Source organism: Chlamydotis macqueenii, chromosome 1, assembly GCF_036417535.1.
Source record: "Chlamydotis macqueenii isolate bChlMac1 chromosome 1, bChlMac1.mat, whole genome shotgun sequence".
Taxonomy (NCBI): domain Eukaryota; kingdom Metazoa; phylum Chordata; class Aves; order Otidiformes; family Otididae; genus Chlamydotis; species Chlamydotis macqueenii.
In genome coordinates this window covers 160924957-160945672 of record NC_141556.1, presented here as the reverse complement: position 1 = coordinate 160945672, position 20716 = coordinate 160924957, and the positions used below count along the sequence as shown (strand labels likewise).

The 20716-nt window shown below is 38.8% G+C and overlaps 1 protein-coding gene across 2 annotated transcripts; it reads right to left on the bottom strand.

Moving 5' to 3' along the window:
• Positions 1 to 4828: 4828 nt before the first annotated feature.
• On the bottom strand, positions 4829 to 20472 carry TGDS (TDP-glucose 4,6-dehydratase). Of its 2 annotated transcripts, XM_086771423.1 has the most exons (12): positions 20387 to 20472; positions 19237 to 19303; positions 18737 to 18805; positions 16048 to 16138; positions 14912 to 15054; positions 12037 to 12135; positions 11154 to 11213; positions 9465 to 9508; positions 9020 to 9185; positions 8443 to 8501; positions 6420 to 6517; positions 4829 to 6007 (listed from the first exon to the last, which is right to left on the bottom strand). In XM_086771423.1, the coding sequence occupies exons 1-12, from the start codon at positions 20461 to 20463 to the stop codon at positions 5907 to 5909; spliced, it is 1074 nt and encodes a 357-aa protein (XP_086627549.1). In that variant the 5' UTR covers positions 20464 to 20472; the 3' UTR covers positions 4829 to 5906. The 2 variants fall into 2 exon arrangements, with proteins under 2 accessions (XP_086627549.1, XP_086627541.1); XM_086771415.1 differs by lacking the exons at positions 19237 to 19303; positions 20387 to 20472 and having other exon boundaries at positions 18623 to 18741.
• Positions 20473 to 20716: the final 244 nt, after the last annotated feature.

Sequence of the window (20716 nt, the reverse complement as noted above, 5' to 3'; positions counted from 1 at the left end):
TGGCGTGTAGCAGCTTTTCCGGTGGCCTCCTAAATCGTTTTCCTCCACCCGGTATTTGTGTATGATGATTTAAAATGAGGCAGATGCTACTCGTCCCACGTTGCTGGATACCATCAACACGATGAACGAAAGATGACGGGTCTTTGCCAACAAAATTCTTCCTTAAGGCAAAGACAAATGCAGCAATAACACAAAACTGTATGTGTGCCTCTACGCACAATACATAACCTACATGCATTTAGTATCAGGATAAAAGGGCTTCAGCTGCAGCTCCCCAGATTATCTGGAGGGTAACAGGAACTCGAGTATCCTGTGGGATTCAGGAGTGTTAAATTGGTAGTATTTTTGCTTCAGTTTTCAGGGACTTTAAAATGAAGTCTGACAAATTCCATGCAGAGCTGCTGTACCACAAATAGACGTCAACAGAACCAGCACCTCCATCCTCATTCTTCTGTGGTCTTGCTCGGAGATGCACGTTCCACAGGAGAAGCTCTCTGTGTCTGCGTAAACCGCAAACCCTGGTTAAGCACAGTTATAAGAAAAAATAGGTTTTTCTCACATGGTCGATCAGGCATTTATTTCAACAGGCGACTGCTACCACACTCCTGTGGCCACAGGTTGAAGGTAAAGGATGCACCCAAGTGCACACAGAAGCATATTGGGCACTAGTGCTAGACACTCACAGCTCAAGTTTGTCTTTTTTTGTACATCCCATGGCTCTAGAAAAAGCTGTCTGTGAGAGCATCCCCTATTCATGCCCCCTGCATGCTCTGTGGGGAGAAATGCTGTTTTGCAAGATTGTCCACTGCTTCTCCCTCCTCTTAATCAAAAAAAGGCAAACAAACCTCTCTCTGTCTTCCACAATAACAGAGAAGTTCAACAAATCCCTCTTTTTTCTAGGGCAGAAGCAGCACCCTTTTCCCAAACTAGCCCTGTGAACAGGTGACATACACCCCCATATTGCCATTTACTTTCAGAGTATATTTTTCCTCAAGGTGCTCCAGTTGTGGAAAGTCTTTTGTGAACAATCACAGTTCATATTTTCACAAGTCAAAGACGTTTTTGGAAGTCAAAATGCTGCTGACTGATCCAGCAATCTAGGGACTGAAATTTAAAAAAATCTTTAACAAAAAGTTTCAGTTAGGAAAAGGTTAAAGAAAAAAATCCACACCATTGTACTGAAAAGGTGTGCTAACACCATACTGATACAAAATCTCATATTCTCATGATTTTCCATTGTGACTGGCACTGTTCTGCTGCAAAATGATGAATGTAATCACTTAATGAGCGTGTCTCCTACTGATGCAGCTAACATAATCTTGTGATCTTTGGGGCAGATAAGCTCCAAATGCGTGATGACATGTGTAGAAGTCAAAACACTATTGACTTTAGAGTTTTCATACATTACCACACAATCAGAGCTGCTATGGACCAACAGGTTATTCTGATTTTTATTATTCCTAGAAACATTTGTTTTGCCAGGTGAAATGGAAATAAAAACTAAAGGTAATGCAAAACAAAATGAAACAAAAAGAAAAGAAAAGGATGATTCAGTCTCAGATATACTGTATTTAATAAAACAGCCAGTTTTCCCCCAACAAAATTTGGGGATTTGTACAAAAGTTCCTCTTACTGAAAAGTAGAAACATATTAGCATTTCATAGCTATTTAAAAAGCACTAAAACACACTTTTAACAAAATGGAGCATTCTGAGTCCAGCTGAAGATATTCACAGCTTTCTCCTAATGGGAAACCAAATCTATGCTATTTTGTACCCATCCAGAATAGGGATTGGAAAGGGGAGGAAAAAAAAGAAAACAACAACAACAACCAAAAAAAAAAAAAAAAAACCACCTAAAAACCTCACTTTTTTTCTCCCATAACCTCCTCCTATATCTAATAAAGGACAGGGTGGACAAAGAAAAGCTACTTTCTAGTCTATCATACTACGATAATCTAAACCAGCCTCATTGAGAGCTGGCACCCTTTACTGCCAAGCAGCACGCAAATGTAAGCAAGCAGGTGCCAAGTTCAAACCAGAGAAAGCCTCGGAGAAATCCAGAGTTATCTCCACCACACAAACTGGGACAGATACACACACAAAGCCCATAACTCTCAGGGCAGATGGACTGGGGACAGCCCTGCCTCAGCTGCCCGCTTCACCACCTTCCAAATTCTTTCACTTGCTGCTTGCAAGGGATGTGCTGAACGGCAGGCCTGGTACACCAAGCCAATGGGGTAGCAACATTGGTTTTCCCCAATACACAGGGGATTTCAGGAGCTGCTTCCTGAATATCTAGTCCAACCCACAACCGTAACCCCAGAACTGACAGGTATCCCCAAATAATTTCCCAAGTCTGAGCCTCTCATCCAACCATCAAAGCTGGATACAAACCCTTTGCCAGAGGCCTGCCCTTCTTTAGAAAGCTTTAGCAATTTAAGTGACATACACATTTACTTCATTTGTTCTTTTACAGGTGTAACCTCAATTTGTTCTGTGACACAAACCTTGAGAAAAGTGGACTGAAAGATTGTTGTCTTCACAGTATTTTACATCACTGCCTTTGCCTTCTGCAGAAATGCTTCTTCATGCCTTCCAAGTAAAAACAGTGAGAAATAAAAAGTGTTACACTTCTCCACATTAACAGTACACTAGCTGCTCTTTTGTCCTCCTCCTCCTCCAGAAGCCAGGTGGATAATGGCAAAATAAGCTCTTTTCTTTAACAGTAAAAAGACTTTTCCCTGTGAAAGGAATGCTCCTACCAGAGCACTCACCTGCTAAGGCAACTTGGTCTACAGCAAAATAGCTCAAAGCAAAAGCCTCCCAGATTATTTTTTTTAATACAAATACATTCATATATTTTTAAATGTGCATGTATATATTTATTTATATATATAAAAAATAAAAGTAGGAACACTAAGACAAAAATCTCAAACACTTGAAAGGATTAAATCTTAAAAAGCATTTAAATAAACTAGAACAGCTTCCACTAAAAATTCGTAGATCCTTTTGAGAAATCATAGAATCACAGAATGGTTAGGGTTGGAAGGGACCTTTAAGGACATCTAGTTCAATCCCCCACTGCAAGGAGCGGGGACATCTCCAACCAGATCAGGTTGCTCAGAGCCCCATCCAACCTGGTCTGGAATGTTTCCAGGGATGAGGCATCCGCCACCTCTCTGGGTAACCTGTTCCAGTGTTCCACCACCCTCAGTGTAAAAAAATTTTTCCTTATGTCCAGTCTGAATCTACCTCCCTCTATTTTAAAACCATGACCCCTTGTCCTGTGACAACAGGCCCTGCTAAAGAGTTTCTCCTTATCTTTGCTATAAGCTCCCTTTCAGTACTGAAAGGTTGCAGTAAGGTCTCCTCGGAGCCTTCTCTCCTCCAGGCTGAACAGCCCCAACTCTCTCAGCCAGTCCTCAGAGGAGAGGTGCTCCAGCCCTCCGACAATCCACTCCCAGTAACATCACTTGCTTGGACAGTCACATAAATGTCAAAGCTTGCATCTTCAGCATCTAAACATCCAATACAACTTTCAAAAGAACTATTCAGTAAACCAATCACACACGACGGCTTTCTTCTGTGTATTTCTGATGAAGTAACACTATCACAAGTTAATTGATTTTTAAATCCCAAATTTTAATTCCAAAGACACTGTACCTATTTGTAAGGTTTAAAATAATAATTTAGTAATCTATAATCTCTATTCCTAAAATTAAAGGCACACCACATAACCAGGATTCCAGCATAAGCAGATGTGAAGGATGCTTACTTTCATGCAACTCACTCAGAGCATCTGCCACAGTAAGCATAACTACAGCTAAAACAGATCTTTGCAGTACTTCAGCTATTTCTGGTATTGATTTTTGTAAAATACATAACAGCAAGAATGACAAGTAACTCTGTATATTGTAAGGAAACTGTATCTCAAGAAAATACTAAAAAATAAGAAAATATTTTAATATTACCAGCAATGTGTGTTTGACAATTAAATTTAAGTGATTCATCAGTAGAAGTTTAACTTTAAATATCTGGTAAACCAAATATTCCAATAGACTAGTACATACTAAGTGCTGTCACTTCTGTCCTTCCCAAATGGAGGTTTTGACTACCAAATCAAGTATCGGAAATGCAAAAAAATACAAAGTGCAACACAATTCTAGCACAGTATTATTATCCCGGTTTGTCACAGAAAACTCACCTTCAGTCACACATTCTTAGACTTTAGAACACATACTTGGTGCTAAGGCAAGCCTAGATGCTTACTGGTTAGCCTTCTTTCAGGATTACTCTTACCAAGAGTGGTATTTTATCAACAGCACCACGCAACATACAAGAGGTGTTATGAAGTTGGGAGCATTGTGGGTCCAAAGGCAGCACTACCTGTAGGCTATCAGGGTCAGTACCGTTAAGCTGTATGTTCACTCACTACTGAAACTCTAGCAGGGGCAAAGCTAAGGCAAATGTCCCAAGGTCCATTCTTCCTGCACTTAAGGTGATGAGGAAAGGACTTCTGTTAACTCCCAATTTCTGAGAAAGTCTACAAGTTGCATCAATTTGAGTACACCATAGTATCCCAGTTCTATACTTCTGCAGCTCCACCCAGGGGCAACAGAAGGGTCTGGGATTGTGCCAAGTACCCAAGAAGAGTTTTCCCTTCTATGTTTGCTTCCCTTCTGTGTTTGCCACCTCAAAGCCAAAAAAGTTAAGATAGTTCTTCCTGTATCCTGAAAAAAATATGAAATACTTCAAAAAAAAAAAAAAAAAAAGAAAAAAAAAACCAAAACCAAACAACACAACACCACCACACAAACCACCATAATCTACTTTTGCATCATGTTTACTTCATTACGAGAAACCAGTTACACTGTAACTTTTATTACTAAATCAATTTTGAAAAAGACTCATTGACATATTTCTAGAATTGAAGTTTCCTCACAAACTTTACATTAAAATTCAAATATTGTTTCATCTTTAACATATTTGTCACAAAAAACTGTGAAACACTGCATTGAATAAGGTCTGCCAACCCACAATTCATAGGAAAACAAGTGTTTAAAATTTTTCTCCATAAATACCTTCATCTCACAGGAAATACCATCACTGGAATGTTAACTGTGTTACAAGTATTTCAAGTTTGTTCCAATTACAGTTAAGTAAAGCAAATTAACATGTAAGAGACTAATACAGTAAAAATATGACATCTAAAAAAGAGCAAAGTTTAAGAAAATGCTTCTGGAAATCTCAGCAAGAACACCTGCTACTTCTTGATACCTTTTCCCCACTCACCTCCCTTAAAAAAGGGGCATTTAAAGTTACGAGTAGGTAACAGTTTAATCAGTCACCAACAGGTTAATAATGCACCAACAGATAAAAGAACTGAACCATATGGGTGCCATATCTAGCTTTTATCAACTGATTTATCAACTCTCCAGAAAATATAGCATTTTTCCCCTTGATTAAAAATAAAATGCAACTCTTTAAAAGTGACAAAAATTATATATTACACTGTAAGAACAAATTAATACAGATGAATGATTCCAGAACTAAAACAAATTTAATTGAAAGTCCAAAAGCTGTAACTGCAATTAATTATTCTTCATTAATAAGGCAGATTTGACTTCAGTTACACTAATTTATAGTATTATAAATATTCTTCACCCTGTACAGTTCTTTAAAATCAATACCTAGTGAGAATATAGTATTGCACCAGAAGCTGAAATTAACAGGTTCAACTAATAAAGTGCTGAAACCCTTCCGAAGTTGTGCTGTACTGTCGTTCTGTATTCATCATGGTTCACGTATCTTGAATACATCAAGAGTTCAGTGTGGCCACGTGATCGCAGTCTTCGAAGAAAAGACTGTATGAGGTAGAATAAACTCCTTCAGGTTCTCCACCACCCTATGGACCACTGAGCTGTGCAAACGGCTCTGGCACAGGAAAGGGCTCCAAAGCTTTCTCTGAGTTTTTCCAGTTGTGAAAGTTTTCTTTGTACCATTCAACTACATATGAAGAGAATGTTGATGAGTCAAGCTGACCAGAGATAACAAGGAAACTCAAATATTCCACAGATATCATAAGACTAACAACATGCTAATAGTACATTATGTAAAATTTTAACCTATAATATTTTAAAAATATAGTTTAGATTTCATAAATTCTTTATGCAAGACTTATTCTAGCTTTAAAAAGTAATTCATTCTAGTAGCTGATGCTACTTTATTGTGATTAACTTTTTTTTTTAGTCAGGTAAATTCACCATTTAAAAAGCAGCCAATTTTCTGTAAAATTGAAGTGTTAAATTCGTTCTCTTTAGCTTCTCATTAACTAACCCATATACTCAATGTCACTCCCTTCCCTTTTCCTCCTCCCATCACTTCTAAATCAACTAGTACAAAAGACAATCAATCTTACTTGTTTTCTTTATTCCTTCTTTCCAAGGCACTTTAGGTCTCCATCCTAAATTGTGCATTTTTTCTGAATTCATTGGGTATCTCAGGTCATTGGTGGGTCTGATGAAGTATAAAATGCACATGGAAAACAATTTGATTAGACTTTTTCATTAGAGATGCAGTATCCCCCAATGTCTTCAAACCAATTTTAGCCATGCTTCTATTTTGAAAATCCCATCAAAATTACCAGATTAAGCTGCATTCAAAAATATGCACCAGCTGAGTGCAGCTACAACAATACAATTCAGTTTGTACAGTCAACTACCTGAAATTGACTATAATAAATATGAATTAATATCTTATTGGCACAAAAATGAATGCAAAACTCAAACCACTGCCAATGCAATTGTGCAAATCAGTACACTTTCAACTCTTTAGATAGTCACTACACAAGCCAGTGTTTTCTAATATCAGCATTCAAATTTTTCATCCTGAAAGCTCACAAATTTTCACATATTTCAGATCTGAAATACATAGACTTCCAAAGCATTGTCATTACAGTGCCTCATTAGCTACACAAACTTCGTAACACTGAATATGTAGAATCCCAGGCTGCAAGAAAACACAGGAAAAGATTCCCTACATCTAAGCATGGCACAAATTTTTACTTCCATAATCTGATAGTTAGGTAGTCCAGTCTAGCACTCCTGAATTACTGGCACTAGCATACTGAATAGTTAAGTTACATGTGCAGACAGAAACCAGCTACTTATCACTGTTATTAAAACATGCTAATCTCAAGCAGAAGCAGAACTAATTTTTCCACGGCATGTAACCCCCATGACCTTTAAGTCACTCATTATGGAATTAAATAATCATTAGTTTGGTACCTTAAGAATCTTTTATAAGACCTCAACATTCTTTGAAACATGTATTCCTGTGTGGTTAGTTTTCCCAAGCCCATTTATGTTTAAACATTAGCAGACAGGGCCCAATACACACGAATCCATCTGAATTACACTGAGATCTAGCAAAGACTCACATCATGTGAGCCAAAGGCAATTTCTTCAAAATCCTGTGATACGCTCAGATAGGATTCTGAAGAACACTTCCTTTTAGAAACAAAAAGTAGTATATTTAAAGACACTTCAGTTGCCATGATAACAATCCAAATGTGAACAGAAAGTGAGAATTCTAAAGGTCATAATAATACTTAACTGCTATCAGCAGATACGTCATTTCTAATCACTCTGCAGAGAGTGATATCTAAAGCAAGCAGAGACTCATTGTTGCTGCAGAAAAGAAGTGGGGATAAAAGAACAGAGCCAAACCAAGCCTGAAATTAAGGACGGAAACACAAAAGCAAAAGCATATTTATAAAAGCTATCAATTTCTGCCACCGCCCTTATTTTGGCACCTCAGAGTTTTACTTCTACTTTTGAGACAGCAATTTCAGTTTAAGATAGGAATCTAAAGTTAACTACGCTCCATAGGTGCGCATTTCTTCCCATAGAGAGTGGGTCTTACCTACAAAGCACATTTAAGACTGAACTAGTCACATTAACGTCAAAATACTAGAACTAGATGAGAGACGATGGGATTCATCTCACTCAAGTGACGCTGAATACAAAGTACTGAATAAACTATCTAAACTACCCTTAAGAAAAGATTTAGCTACTGTGTAAAACCTGGCCTTTTCCCAGAGCACACCTCAGTAGAGAGAAGTCTGAAGCAAGTTTGAAGACAGGTAGATTAGCATTGCACATTCTCTTTCAAGACAGATATTCTGACCTAAAGATCCAAATAATAAATGGAAATTCTCTTTTTCTATACAGTGTTCTGTACAAATCAGATGTCAAACCCACTAGCAAAAAAAAAAAAAAAAAATTTAGAAAGCAAAACAGGTCTTGCTCTCTCAAAAGTTTTCTTGCCTACAGAGTAAAAGCACTTTCACAAAAAAAAAAAAAAAAAAAAAAACTATTTAGGAAGATTCCCAGAAACCTTCAGAATAAAACTATCCTGCATGTGCTTCACTGTTTTCTTACCTGTCTTTGACATAATCCATCCAGTGCTCCATTTCAGATTCCGAACTGGTCTTCTTTATCTGCAAGAAGAGAAACAAAGATCACCCCCACACATTTTGCAGTCTTAACACACATTTTTGAACAGATTTTTTAACAGAAGTGGTCTTTTGTCTAAACTGAGTTTTCAAACTACTGAAATTATCAAAACTATTTAAAACAGTTCCAACACTTCTCCTTCATCTGAGCACTGCCCAACCATTCACAATCAAACTGTTAGATTTTAACAGTGCCACATTCTCAGACCAAACCTGAAGCAGCCAGCATGAAAAAAAAAAAAAAAAAAAAAAACCCACCATTTAATCATTATGCCAGTTATGTCTGAATCAGGAAAACCAATGCAGCCATGCAATGCACAATAGCCTGTACTGCAAACTTACATAGTACAGCTGCCACAGAAAGGGTAGCACATCGTTCTGCTACAATTCTCTTCTAAGATCCTCTGCAAGCCTAAGCTCTCTTGGAGCTACAAAAGGTTTGTATTAGAAATGTTCATACGTGCAATGACAAGTAAAGAAAAGCATCGTAACTGTTTACTCACTAAACGGATTAACTCCTTAGCAAGCTGGGCAATGGACATCTCAAAGTTAGTTCCAATGTTATAAATTTCACCTGGCTTCCCCTCCTTCAGGACAGTAAGGAATGCTTCTACCACATCAGTTGCATAAAGGAAATTCCTTCTTTGAAGTCCAGAACCATGAATACAGCTTAAAACCAGGAAAAATGCAATAAATTTTTGTTAATCCTTAAACAGAAGCATTCAATTTATTAGACTGTGTTTTAAGCAGTTTCACTGTTGTCCATTAGCTTAAGTACCTTAAGTAGCTGACATGCAAACAATCCTTTAGTTTAAGGAAATCCTTTTATTAAAATAAGCCATTAACAATTTAGTTACGAAATTATCATTTTAGAAACTATACCACACATTTATAGCTAATTACAGTTTCACAGCACAAATACCACAAACAATAAAACAAATTACATACCATTTTCTGTTCTGTTGCAACAAAGATATAAACTTCGGAATAACCTAAAGAATTGAACAAAAACTATTACTCCACTATTTTAGAAGCTGTTATTCTGCAAAGAACATGGGGCTTCATCAGTAAGCATCATTAAGTATTTTATTAAGATCCTTTGAATAGTTTTAAGTTTCCTTAAGTCTTCTTTCTTTCTTCCTTTCTTAAGAATAGATGCCTCTATTGTGTCGTAAATCTTATCTTTCTGGTCAACCATTACAAATCAGTAGTTACAAATGTAACATTTTTTACAAAAGAAGATGGTGCCATTACATTTTGCACACAGAACTGCACTACAGTCTAGCTAGGGATAACTATGGCAAACAGTTTAGAACATGGTTTAGGCATCCAGTAAGTTGCAGTAAATCTCTAGTCGAAAAGTAAGAGTCATTCAAACAGCTAAATTTTGGAAGAGACCCAATAGAGAATTTCAAGATAACTAAACATGAATGAAGTGACAGCCACTAGTTTGTAGCATAAAGATTTACAATATTACATTCAGCTACAAGCTTAGATCCATTCATAATGGCCCAGAAATTTCGTAACAGTTGGCCCCACTGTTAAAGTTTTTAAACTGAAGCCAATAGAAAACTATTCCAATTCTTTTAGTTTTGTTAACTCACTATTCTAAGCACAAGAGTAGACATACAAGGTAAAATTAAAGATCCATCTAGCCTAGTATTGTGTTCTTAGCAGTAACTAAAAGTGGATACTTGAAGGAATAATATATATAAGCCGAAAACAAGTAAATAGTGATACATCCTCTGAATATACTCCCAATATCATGCCACCTGTAGCCAGACATTTCCCAAGCCATAGATCTGTGAAAAATGTATTTCAAAAAACACTGCTTAATCTGCAATAATGTATCAAAAAATAAATTTATTTGCAGAAAATCCCAACATGTAAAAAGCAATTCAAATTTTAAAATACCTCACTAGAACTGCAAAATACAGCTATGTTTCACACAAGCTCTGAACTCCAAAGAGTACCTATGATTATCACTGTTGTTGCATCAGTGTATTTCCATTCACTAGCACAGCAGATCTTGGTACTGCCTAGAAAGGCAACTCCCTCTTACTAAAAACTGTTTTAAATAGTTACCCCACAAGGTACGGATGGACACACGCAAAGAACAAGTCACTTTGCGCTACCTGTCTCTTATATTTGACTGCTATATTTTCATCTTGCCTATTTTCTGCACAGGTTGGAACATCTTTCTATATCAGACATACTGCTTTCTCACAGTTCACTTTTTGCAAAGTTTACCTTAGTTATTAAACATTCCTCATTACAGCACATGACATGTGAGTTAACGTAATTTATAGGGGAACCCTCCCAGACACAGGGCAGTTAACTATATTTTGAAAAATGGAAAAAACTACAAAACAAAGTCACCGTAGCAAAATTCATGCAAATAACTAGAAATCTGTAACAGATGCTTTACTGACAACCAAAAAACATGTGTTCATTGTGTTGATAACATGTGTTAGTGTGAGATCAAAATATATAATCACAGGTAAGTGTGGACAAATATACTTGCAAAACAGTGCTTTTGTACAGAAGTCAGTCCACTCTTACTAGAAAAAAGTAACAGCACTACAACCCTGAACTATGGCACACTGAAGCTCAGAGTGAAGTATAAGTTTAACTTACTTTTTCTGGGTACTGGTGTGGTCCATAAACATTACTGCTTCGTGTGATAACAACGGGGAACTTAAAAGAACAAAAAATATGCATGTGATTATGTAAGAAAATACATATCAGTAGAAGTCTGTAGGCTTCTTGGTGATCAATAAACAAACTGACACACTCACAGTGCTTATTCAAAAATCTGCAAGCCTTACAGACACTAATGAACCAAGTTAACCATACTTCTATCAAATAGGCAAGGCCCTCCAGCTTTCTCAGTCTGCTCAAAGCACAAGTGACAAATGTTTGTAATCTCTCAGTCTTGCCATGGAATCAATATAGGACATTACATACATGTATCTGGTTGACTAAAGAGCGGCTTAGTACTACTTATTCCAATAAAATGTTTTACAGTCTTTAACATCTTATTCAAGCCAGCTTTATGTCAAAAACAACACTGCAGAAAGCCATGGCAAGAACAAAAGACTCAAGTATTCAAAATTTAAAATATTTTTGCTTAAAGTAATAGGAGTGGGGTTTTTTGGGGTGGTTTTTTTTTTTTTGCTTTCACTATAATCCTCATCTTAATACAATTTGAACTTTGCACACTCTACTTCTGTATAAACGGATTTCCTTCAAGCTTAACACTGTTTTTTTAAATTGCTAATGTTCTCTTTGACCATTTATCAAAGAACAGTTTCAGACATTGCAATTCAGATTTTCCAAAAAAGTTTAAATACACTACAAGACAGTGGGGAGAAGTCAAATGTATCTCTGATAAGATCAACAATCACGAAAAGAGGTGGTACTGTGTGGACTAGTACCGATTCTTCTCTTATACTCTTATATACATAATACAGACACTTAAGTATGGGTTTCCAAGTTTTTGAAGCCTACGTTAACTTACTTGGTACCTTTCCCAGTAAGACTGAACAAAACACTCTGCAGCTGCTTTGGAGGAGGCATAGGGATTTGTTGGACGTTTTGGTGAGGATTCATCAAATTCCTAAAATGAAAATTAAAATTTGCATTACTCAATTTCTTTTGCTCAGGTAAGTCTTAAAGTTACAAAAGCTGCAGTTGCACCCGAAATAAAAATCCCTAAATATCCAAGCACACCAGTCTGAGAAAGTCACCCTTCCACTTACAGCAGAAGATCAATAGCAAAAGACAGTCTATTTATCAAACACAGGAGGCAGCTAGAATACCAGCGGTAATATTTTTATACTTCTAGCAGAGTACCTCACAGTAGCAGATGCCTAGATTTTTATCTTGTAAAATAATCACTGTTACCACAGGGAGGTGCAATCCTTTTCAGGCTTGTAGTCTCTCAGAGTGCTATTACACCAACAGCTAGCAAATTGACTTTTCAGTCCTACATAAAAGGAGTCCATTCTCCCTTTCCTATAATTTTTATTTCTACAAGAAAAGAAGAACATCAACTCTTACACCTCTCACTTGGGCGGGGAGGGGGAGATGGGGGAGAGGAGAGAGAAGAAAAAAAAAAAAAAAAAAAAACCAACCCACACCAAAAAGCCCAGCACCCACCACACACAAAAAAAACCCGACATACACAGCCAAAAAACAACCAACACCAGAATAACGAACCAAAGAAAGAGGAGATTCTACACCCGCCAGAAGTGCAACTGATAACAATCACCTTAACACACGATTAAAAGACTCAATGCAATTAACTGACCTCAGTTTACTATTTGACCTCTCACCCCCCCTTCACCCCCAGAAAAAAAAACCCATGTCTTCAAGAATTTCTGCTATCATTAACAAAGAGAACAAAAAACAGACTGAATGAAAGTGCTCTTTTCAAGGCCCAGAGGCAGAAGTTCACTTGAAGTCATCTCAGCCAAACCACTGGTCTATATCCAGGAAAACAACATCGCTGGGTATCATAAAAGTCTACAGATTGAAGTTGTGTTGAAGGAACTGATAAAGACATTGCAACAATAAGTGCACATTACTTTTCTGAAATACATTAGTATTTTCATGGATTATGGTACAAGATTCCTTGGCCATTATTTACGCCTTGCACATGCATAATTTGTCTTTTACTGTGCTAAAATACATTTTCTGAATTAAGGTCAGGCATAAATTGGCAAGAATCAAAAGGATTTCCACAGAACAACAACAAACATCTGCATATTTCTTCCAGTAGTACAGGAGCTGTTTCCTGTTTGAACTGTCAGTATCTACACTTCTCTTAGTATCTTAGCTAGAGTATAAAACAGTTCTCTGCCTGTCAAGTTCACAGTCAAGGCAGAGCAGAAAAAAATTTAAAAAGTAAAAGAAAAAAAAAAAAAAAAAAAGACAACATACTGTGTGCATTGCTGAAGTATTGAATGCTCCAAACCACAATTTGTAGAATACAGTCCTTTGATACTATCTCTGAGGAATATTCACATTCCTTTGATATTCACATGTGGTTAATGACCACAATTTCTCTGCTTTCGGTAATACTATATTTGGTTTGCATGGCCAGGTTTTGGTAGTGAAAGGGGCTACAGGGGTGGCTTCTGCAAGAAGCAGGTAGAAGCTTCCCCCTGTCTGACAGAGCCAATGCCAGCCAGCTCCAAGACGGAACTGCCACTGGCCAAGGCCGAGCCCGTCAGTGACAGCGGTAGCACCCCTGGGATAACATAGTTAAGATGGGGGGAAAGTTGCTGTGCAACAGCAACTGCAGGCAGAAGAGAGGAGTGAGAATACGTGAGAAAAACAACTCTGCAGACATCAAGGTCAGTGAAGGAGAGAAAGGAGGTTGCTCCAGGTGCCAAAGCAGAGTTTCCCCTGCAGCCCATGGTGCAGCCCATGGTGAGGCAGGCTGTCCCCCTGCAGCCCATGGAGGACCCCATGCTGGGACAGGCGGATGCACCTGAAAGGAGGCTGTGGCTCCATAGGAAGCCGACACTAAGGCAGCCTGCTCCTGAAGGACTGCACCCTGTGGAAAGGGCCCACACTGGAGCAGGTTTGCTAGCTGAGCTTTTGACCCCATGGGAGACCCGCACTGGAGCGGTCTGTTCCTGAAGGACTGCACTCCACGGAAAGGATGCACGCTGGAGCAGTTCATGAAGAAGAGCAGCCCACGGGAAAGGACTCATACTGGATAAGTTCATGGAGGACTGTCTCTGGCTGGAGCAGGGGAAGAGTGTGAAGTGTCCTTCCTCTGAGGAGGAGGGTGCAGCAGAGACAGCATGTGATGAACTGACCGCAATCATCATTCCCTGTCCCCCTTTGCCACTGGTGGGAAAGAGTTAGAGAATTTGGGAGTGAAATTGCGCACAGGAAGAAGGAAGAGGTGGGGAGAAGGTGTTTTAAGATTTGGCTTTATTTCTCATTATCTTACTCTGATTTGATTGGTAATAAATTAAACTAATTTCCCCAAGTCGAGTCCATTTCATTCACAATAGTAATTGGTGAGTGGTCTCTCCCTGTCCTTATCTCAACCCATAAGCCTTTCGTAATATTTTCTCTCCCCTGCCCAGTTGAGGAGGGGGAGTGATATAGAGCAGCTTTGGTGGGCATCTGGCATCCAGACAGGGTCAACCCACCACAAATACACATTCAGTACAAAACACACTAGAGAGAAAATTCAGGACAGTTTTGATATTTGGCTTTCTAGAAACAACCAATGCTCATTTACAAGTTCCAGTATTGTCAGAAAAAGTTCGAAAGTCATACACTTACAGAGGCCAAGGAAAGTTAGACTCATCTGGTTTTCACTGTTAAAAGCAAGTAAAGATAGAGAAATCCTCCTGCACTTTCAAACTCACCTCATCAGTGCTACCTCCATATACTTCATCTGTACTAACATAGACAAATTTCTCCACATTGGCTTCATACGCAGCAGCAACCAGCACATTAGTGCCATAAACATTCACATAGGTGAATTCCAGAGCATGCCAAAATGAAAGATCTACATGAAAAAAATCAGACAACTATGATTAAATTGAGGCAAGACATTGCTTCGTATCGAACCATAATATTAGAGGCTGCAGTAGGGACTGGGACTTTATGACCAGTTCTTTGATTGTCAGATCATCTACACTTCTGCCATCTTCTACACTTACCTGAAGACAAAATCCTTGCTCTCAACAAGAGGCAGGAATCAGGATCAAAAACTTATTGGCTATGGATTGTTCCATTTGAAATAGCATTATCTACCTTTATTTAAGCAGCAGCATAATTGCTTTCCCTCTCTACTAGGAAAGGCCAAGTTCAGTAAGAAAAGTATCATTCAAAGACAGTTGCAACATGCATTAATATATACCTATTACTGTTAATTAATTAGTACCTGTTTTAATCCTTAGAATTGTCCCACTGACCTAATGACTTTGTGCATATTAAATTTGACAATTTTGAGAAGTGTTTTCCTTGAGAATTCTTTGAGGCTTTCTTCTCATGATGAAAGGAGTATGTTAGGGATCGTTCTCATTAACAGTGTTACGGAAAGAGTGGTAAACTGAAATAAGCACTTTTAAGGTGTAATTCATTCTCTCTTTTTACAATCCAGACAATATTCTGAAGGGTGCTATGCCTAATCCTTCAGCTTCCACACTGTGTTTTTTCCTGCAAAGCTGGCGTCAATCAAGTAAAAACTTAAGACAATGTATAAACTCTTTTTCTATTGTGTTCGCAACTCCACCAGTACACTGTCAGTTACATGTGTGTCTCAACAAAATTCAAAAATATAGTTTAAAAAAGGGCATTACCAGTTATGTGCAATGAAAATATGCAAGTCAGATGACACACTTATTTAAATTAAGGCTGTGAAAGCCTTTAAGTTAAAAACGCCATTAGATATCAAATAGTGTAGTTTGTACAAAGGGAAAACACAAAAAAATATCACTATACATTTCAAACAAATAAACTTACGGAAAATATTACCAAAACATGCAACAGTGCTCACCTACATGCGTTTGGGCTGCAAAATGAAGTACTATATCTATTTTCTCAGTTTCAAAGAGCTGTTTTATAAAATCAGGTTCACAAATATCTCCCTAAACAGGAGAGAGAAAAAAAAAAAAAAAAAAACACATTAACAACTTATTTTTGATAGAAAATAGTAAGCTTTCATTTGTACCAAATGTCACATAACAAACCATTACAAAGGAAGCACGGGATACAAACAGCACTACCAACTGAGTTTTGGGCAATTATCAATGCCACGTCTAAAATAAGACCAGATATAGACTTCACACATTTTGAGCAACAGCCTCAATGAAACTTATTCCACGATTTATATTATTATTTAACATCAGAAACAGCATCACCCCCAGAATATGCATAACAGAAGTATAGCGTGTAGCTTGAACACTGAGGTTGAAACGACAAGTTCTCACAGCGAATAAGAGCTACTGGAATCCGGCTAACAGACAGTGACATCTAGTGGCATTATAAAAGGTGAAGTGGATTTTCACTTCTGTCAAAACAGATGGTTGAATGTCTTGCAAGACTTTTGGGTTTTGTTCTGGTAACTTTTTCTGTTTCTAAACACATCCATTGAAAAATTAAAAAAAAAAAAAAAAAAAAAAGGTCAGGCATCAACAAACAAGCCATCCTTTAGTTTGACATAGGGGCAACAGCAGCTACCAAAAGTTAAGTGCAAGCTGAGAAAAAGCTTTTGATATTTATCTGTTGTCTCAACTTAAACAAGATAGCATCTGAGAACAGGTGTCTTTGGCAGGAAGACTTTTGTCTTTTCAATAACTAGGCAATTAACTAAAAACAGTTCAAATGCACCTACATTTTAAGAAGTTCTCAAGCAACAATTCTGAACAGCAGCTTCAAAGTAGTACTGTATGTCAGAAACGCGAGGAAGATTAACTGATTTTCCTGTTTCTCACACCAGAACAAAACTGAAACATGCCAGTAAATACACTTCAGGCTCATACATTATTTTGAACTGAACAGTTACAATTATTGACTCTTTTCTAAAACTGAAATTGAAACTTGATACATCTATGCTGAACAACAATAGAAATTGTGATAAAACTGTATCTTTCTTACAGCCCTGTATGCAAATTTTCTAAACTTTTACTTCTCTGCCTTTCAAAATGGGCTTCTTTTCTACAGCACCACTAGAACTTTTATCCCTCCTGCACTCTCTTAAGATCAGTAATAGTGTTACAGTTCTAATCATAGGGGCTGTCCATCAGAGAGTCTGTCTTTCCAGTGTAAACTGCTCAGCTGCATACCAACTGCATATAAGCTCTGATCAACCTTCCTTCCAAAAAAACAAAACAGAAAAACAAACAGAAAAGTTGGAATTCATTCTACTAGTGTAAGTTTGGTGAGAACATATTCCTACTCTAGTTCAGAAGCAGTACAGCTACATCATTCCCTGTTACTATCCCTCTGCTTCACATAGGGATCTGCTTGTTTACAGGATGCCTTCTAGAACTCCATGCTGTCCCCAGCAACTAAATGTTAATATACATCCAGGTAACGAGGCTTTTCTACAGCATTCATATATTTCATATCACATACTGGAAACTGTCAAAAACATTTGGAAAAATAACAAAAAACTCAGTTTGGGCATTTGCTTAGTAGATAACACCTTTCCCCTCATACAACTTTTATCCCAACAGCTGGGAGATAATCACTTACTGAAATAGAGAGACAGGTTCACAAAAAAGTAAACAGCCACGGGGGTCACCAAACAGGTGACGACAAGTTCAATTCCCAACCCTGCCTGAATGTAAGATGTATGTTTAACTTACATCTACTACTTCTGACAAAGTTGCCCCGAAGTTGCTATTTCAGAAAATTAAACTACACGCATTTCTTTGATGCAACCTTGGGAAGCCCAGCTAGACAGAGAGATCAGCATCAGTACTGACTTTCATACGGGGGAAAAACCTCAGCACACAAAGCCCGCAGTTATGATGTTTATCTGAATAATAAATGCAAATCCGTCTCCTGTCCGAAAGTGAAACTGTGGAAACAGTAAGCTAATTTAATTGGCAAAGTTTTAAAAAGAAAAGTCACACAATGAGACCCTGTTCCAAAACAACTATGAACTACAGAGTATCAACAGCAGCAAAAGCAAGAATGTAGCCTGATGACTAGTGCTAACAGAAGGAGAAAGCACGTGTTGCACACCACGGAATACAACAAGCAACAGGGTTTGAAGGTGCAAAATGTAAAATAGCATCAGAGAAGCATGGAGGAGCCGAATCCGAGTCCATCTTTTCCATACCACCTATGAAAAGTGAAACAATCATCTCCATAATTAGGCTTTTACTAATTCTGTACCTTTATTATACAATAAAATACATCAACTTTCAAAAGACTACTTCAAATAAGAGACAGAACATACTGCATACTGTCACAGACCTCTATGGGTGAAATATGAAGTCTATTAATAAGGGAAACAGATGAAGTAAATGCTATTATGTCCATCTGATTGTCACATACATTGGCATATTACATACACTGACTCATTCTTGACAATGAATTAGTAGAAGTAGTTTCAACTTTACCATAAATTAAAGCAGTGGCTTCTAGTTTGGGGAGCTCTGGAGACCACATTACCATGATATAAATGCATAAGAATCAGTTAAAGTCAAGTTTCCTATAAGAGAAGGCTTTATCACCTGGATGAACTTGTAGTTTTCCTTCTCAGAGACAGTTTCAAGATTCTTCAGGCTTGCACAGTAGTCAAGCTAAAGAGAAACATCCACACAATATCATTAAGTGGGCTTCATGAAAGTAAAATAAGCTAACTCAGATCCAACCTAATCATTAGAAAGTCTGAGAACAAAGTAAAAACTTCTTTTAAAAAAAAGCTATTTTGCAAGCATACATGATGAAGCTTTAAAAACACATAACTCTGAAAGAGATTCTAACTGCAAAAATTCTTAAACATACATTTAGAGCTTCTAAAGCTTCCTTCATTTTGCTGGTTTTTTTCTTTCAAATAATTATTTGTGATGAGAACAGGACTGTAAGCACGAACAACAGTAGAATTTATTTTTTTGCGTAGGAACAAACTGATAATCAAACAAAAGTTTAATAAATAACAATAAGCCATAGAAATTTCAAGACACTAATTTAAAACAGTTTTCCATGCCAAGAAAGAAAACAAGCTACTTACCTTATCTAGATTTATAATCAAATAGTTTGGATAGTTTTTCACAAGGGAAACAACTACATGTGAAGCACTGTAGGACAGAAGAAAAACACATTTTACAATTACATAGTTAGCTTTGAGGTAATAAAGAGATGACAAATTACAAATATGTTTAGCAAGATCAAAAAGCTTTGGGGGAAAAAGGGGCTGTACTCAAGAGAAAAAGGAATTCACAGATATATTTTAAGATACGACAATATTAGTCTATTGATAATGCCCATAACTACATACTGTTATGAAACTGAAAATCAGATTAAAAGTTCATGCTATAACAAAAGAAAGCAGTACTGCTCACAGCCACCTAAAAAAACCTAAACCAACTATTATATGCTATATTCAACTGCCTTTCTAAAATACTCTTAAGATTACACATCACGTATTAGGGAGAACTAGACAGTAATCTCTCCTAATTTGCAAAACTGACACTCAATTCTCTGACACTGCTGCTACGCGTAAGAGGAAATGACAGGCTGACTACCAGGTGGCATTTCTCTTTGGTAGAGTCTTGCGTAAGAGAAGCTCCCCCTGAGAGTCCAGGTTTAGCAGGGCTCATTCACACCTCCAGCCCCTAAGCTAGGGAGTGCACACAGAAATCTAGTCCTCTCACAGCTTCAGCCTCTGGGCACGCAGACGGGCTGAAGCTTAAGATGGACCAGATCTTTCCCTACCCCAAGCAGGGCCGACAGCACTGGGGGAGCGGAGGCGAGAAACAGCAGCTGGTTCAAAGCACGGCCGCCCCCCTACCCCACGCCGGGTGAGGCTGAGCACCGACTGCCGCCGTCTGCGCTGGGAGGTCCCTTCCCCGAGGACCTTCTCCGGAGGACAGCCGGGCGGTGGCCCAGCTCGCTCCCCACCTCAAATTCTACGACATGGGGGAGCCACAGGCAGCCTCCGAGGCGAACCTGCTTCTGCAGAAACGCCCGCGCCCGCCGCAGCCTGCGCCTGAGGGCTCGGAACCGGCCCGGGACAGGCCGGGCAAGCGGGGCGGCACCGCAGGACCTGGCCTGGTCCCCCACCGTGTCAGCCGCACCCCAAGGGAGGAGGCCGGCAGCCCTCGCCCGGCCCAGCGGAGAGGCGAGGTCGCGCTCGGGGCACGGCGGCGGCCGCCACTCACATGAACCCCGCGCCGCCCGTCACCAGCAGCCGCTTCTCGAAGACCGACTGCTCCGCGGGACCCGGCAGCCCCGACATCGTCCGCGCTTTACGGCGGCAGCACTCACCGCCTCCGCTGCCTTGCGCCGCGACCTCACGGTGCGCATGCGCACAGCACAGGACCGAAGCCCTTGTTCTCCCGGCGGTTTCACAGCCGGAACCGCAGGGACTGCACGAGCCTGCGTGAAAACACGCCTTCCCCCTTCCCCGCGCGCCCGAACAACGGAGCTCGCCGCCTCTGAAGCGAGCGGCACGGGCACACCGCGCGAAGAGACCAAGGCTTTGCCTCCCG

Excerpts from the sequence above, each read along its gene's own strand:
- TGDS (XM_086771423.1), bottom strand. The coding sequence starts at position 20,463 with ATGTCGGGGCTGCCGGGTCCCGCGGAGCAGTCGGTCTTCGAGAAGCGG. Across the intron at positions 11,214-12,036 it reads CTTACTGGGAAAGGTACCAA|TTCCCCGTTGTTATCACACG; the intron begins GTAAGTTAACGT and ends TGTTCTTTTAAG. Across the intron at positions 6,008-6,419 it reads AGAAGGAATAAAGAAAACAA|TTGAATGGTACAAAGAAAAC; the intron begins GTAAGATTGATT and ends CTTCATATGTAG.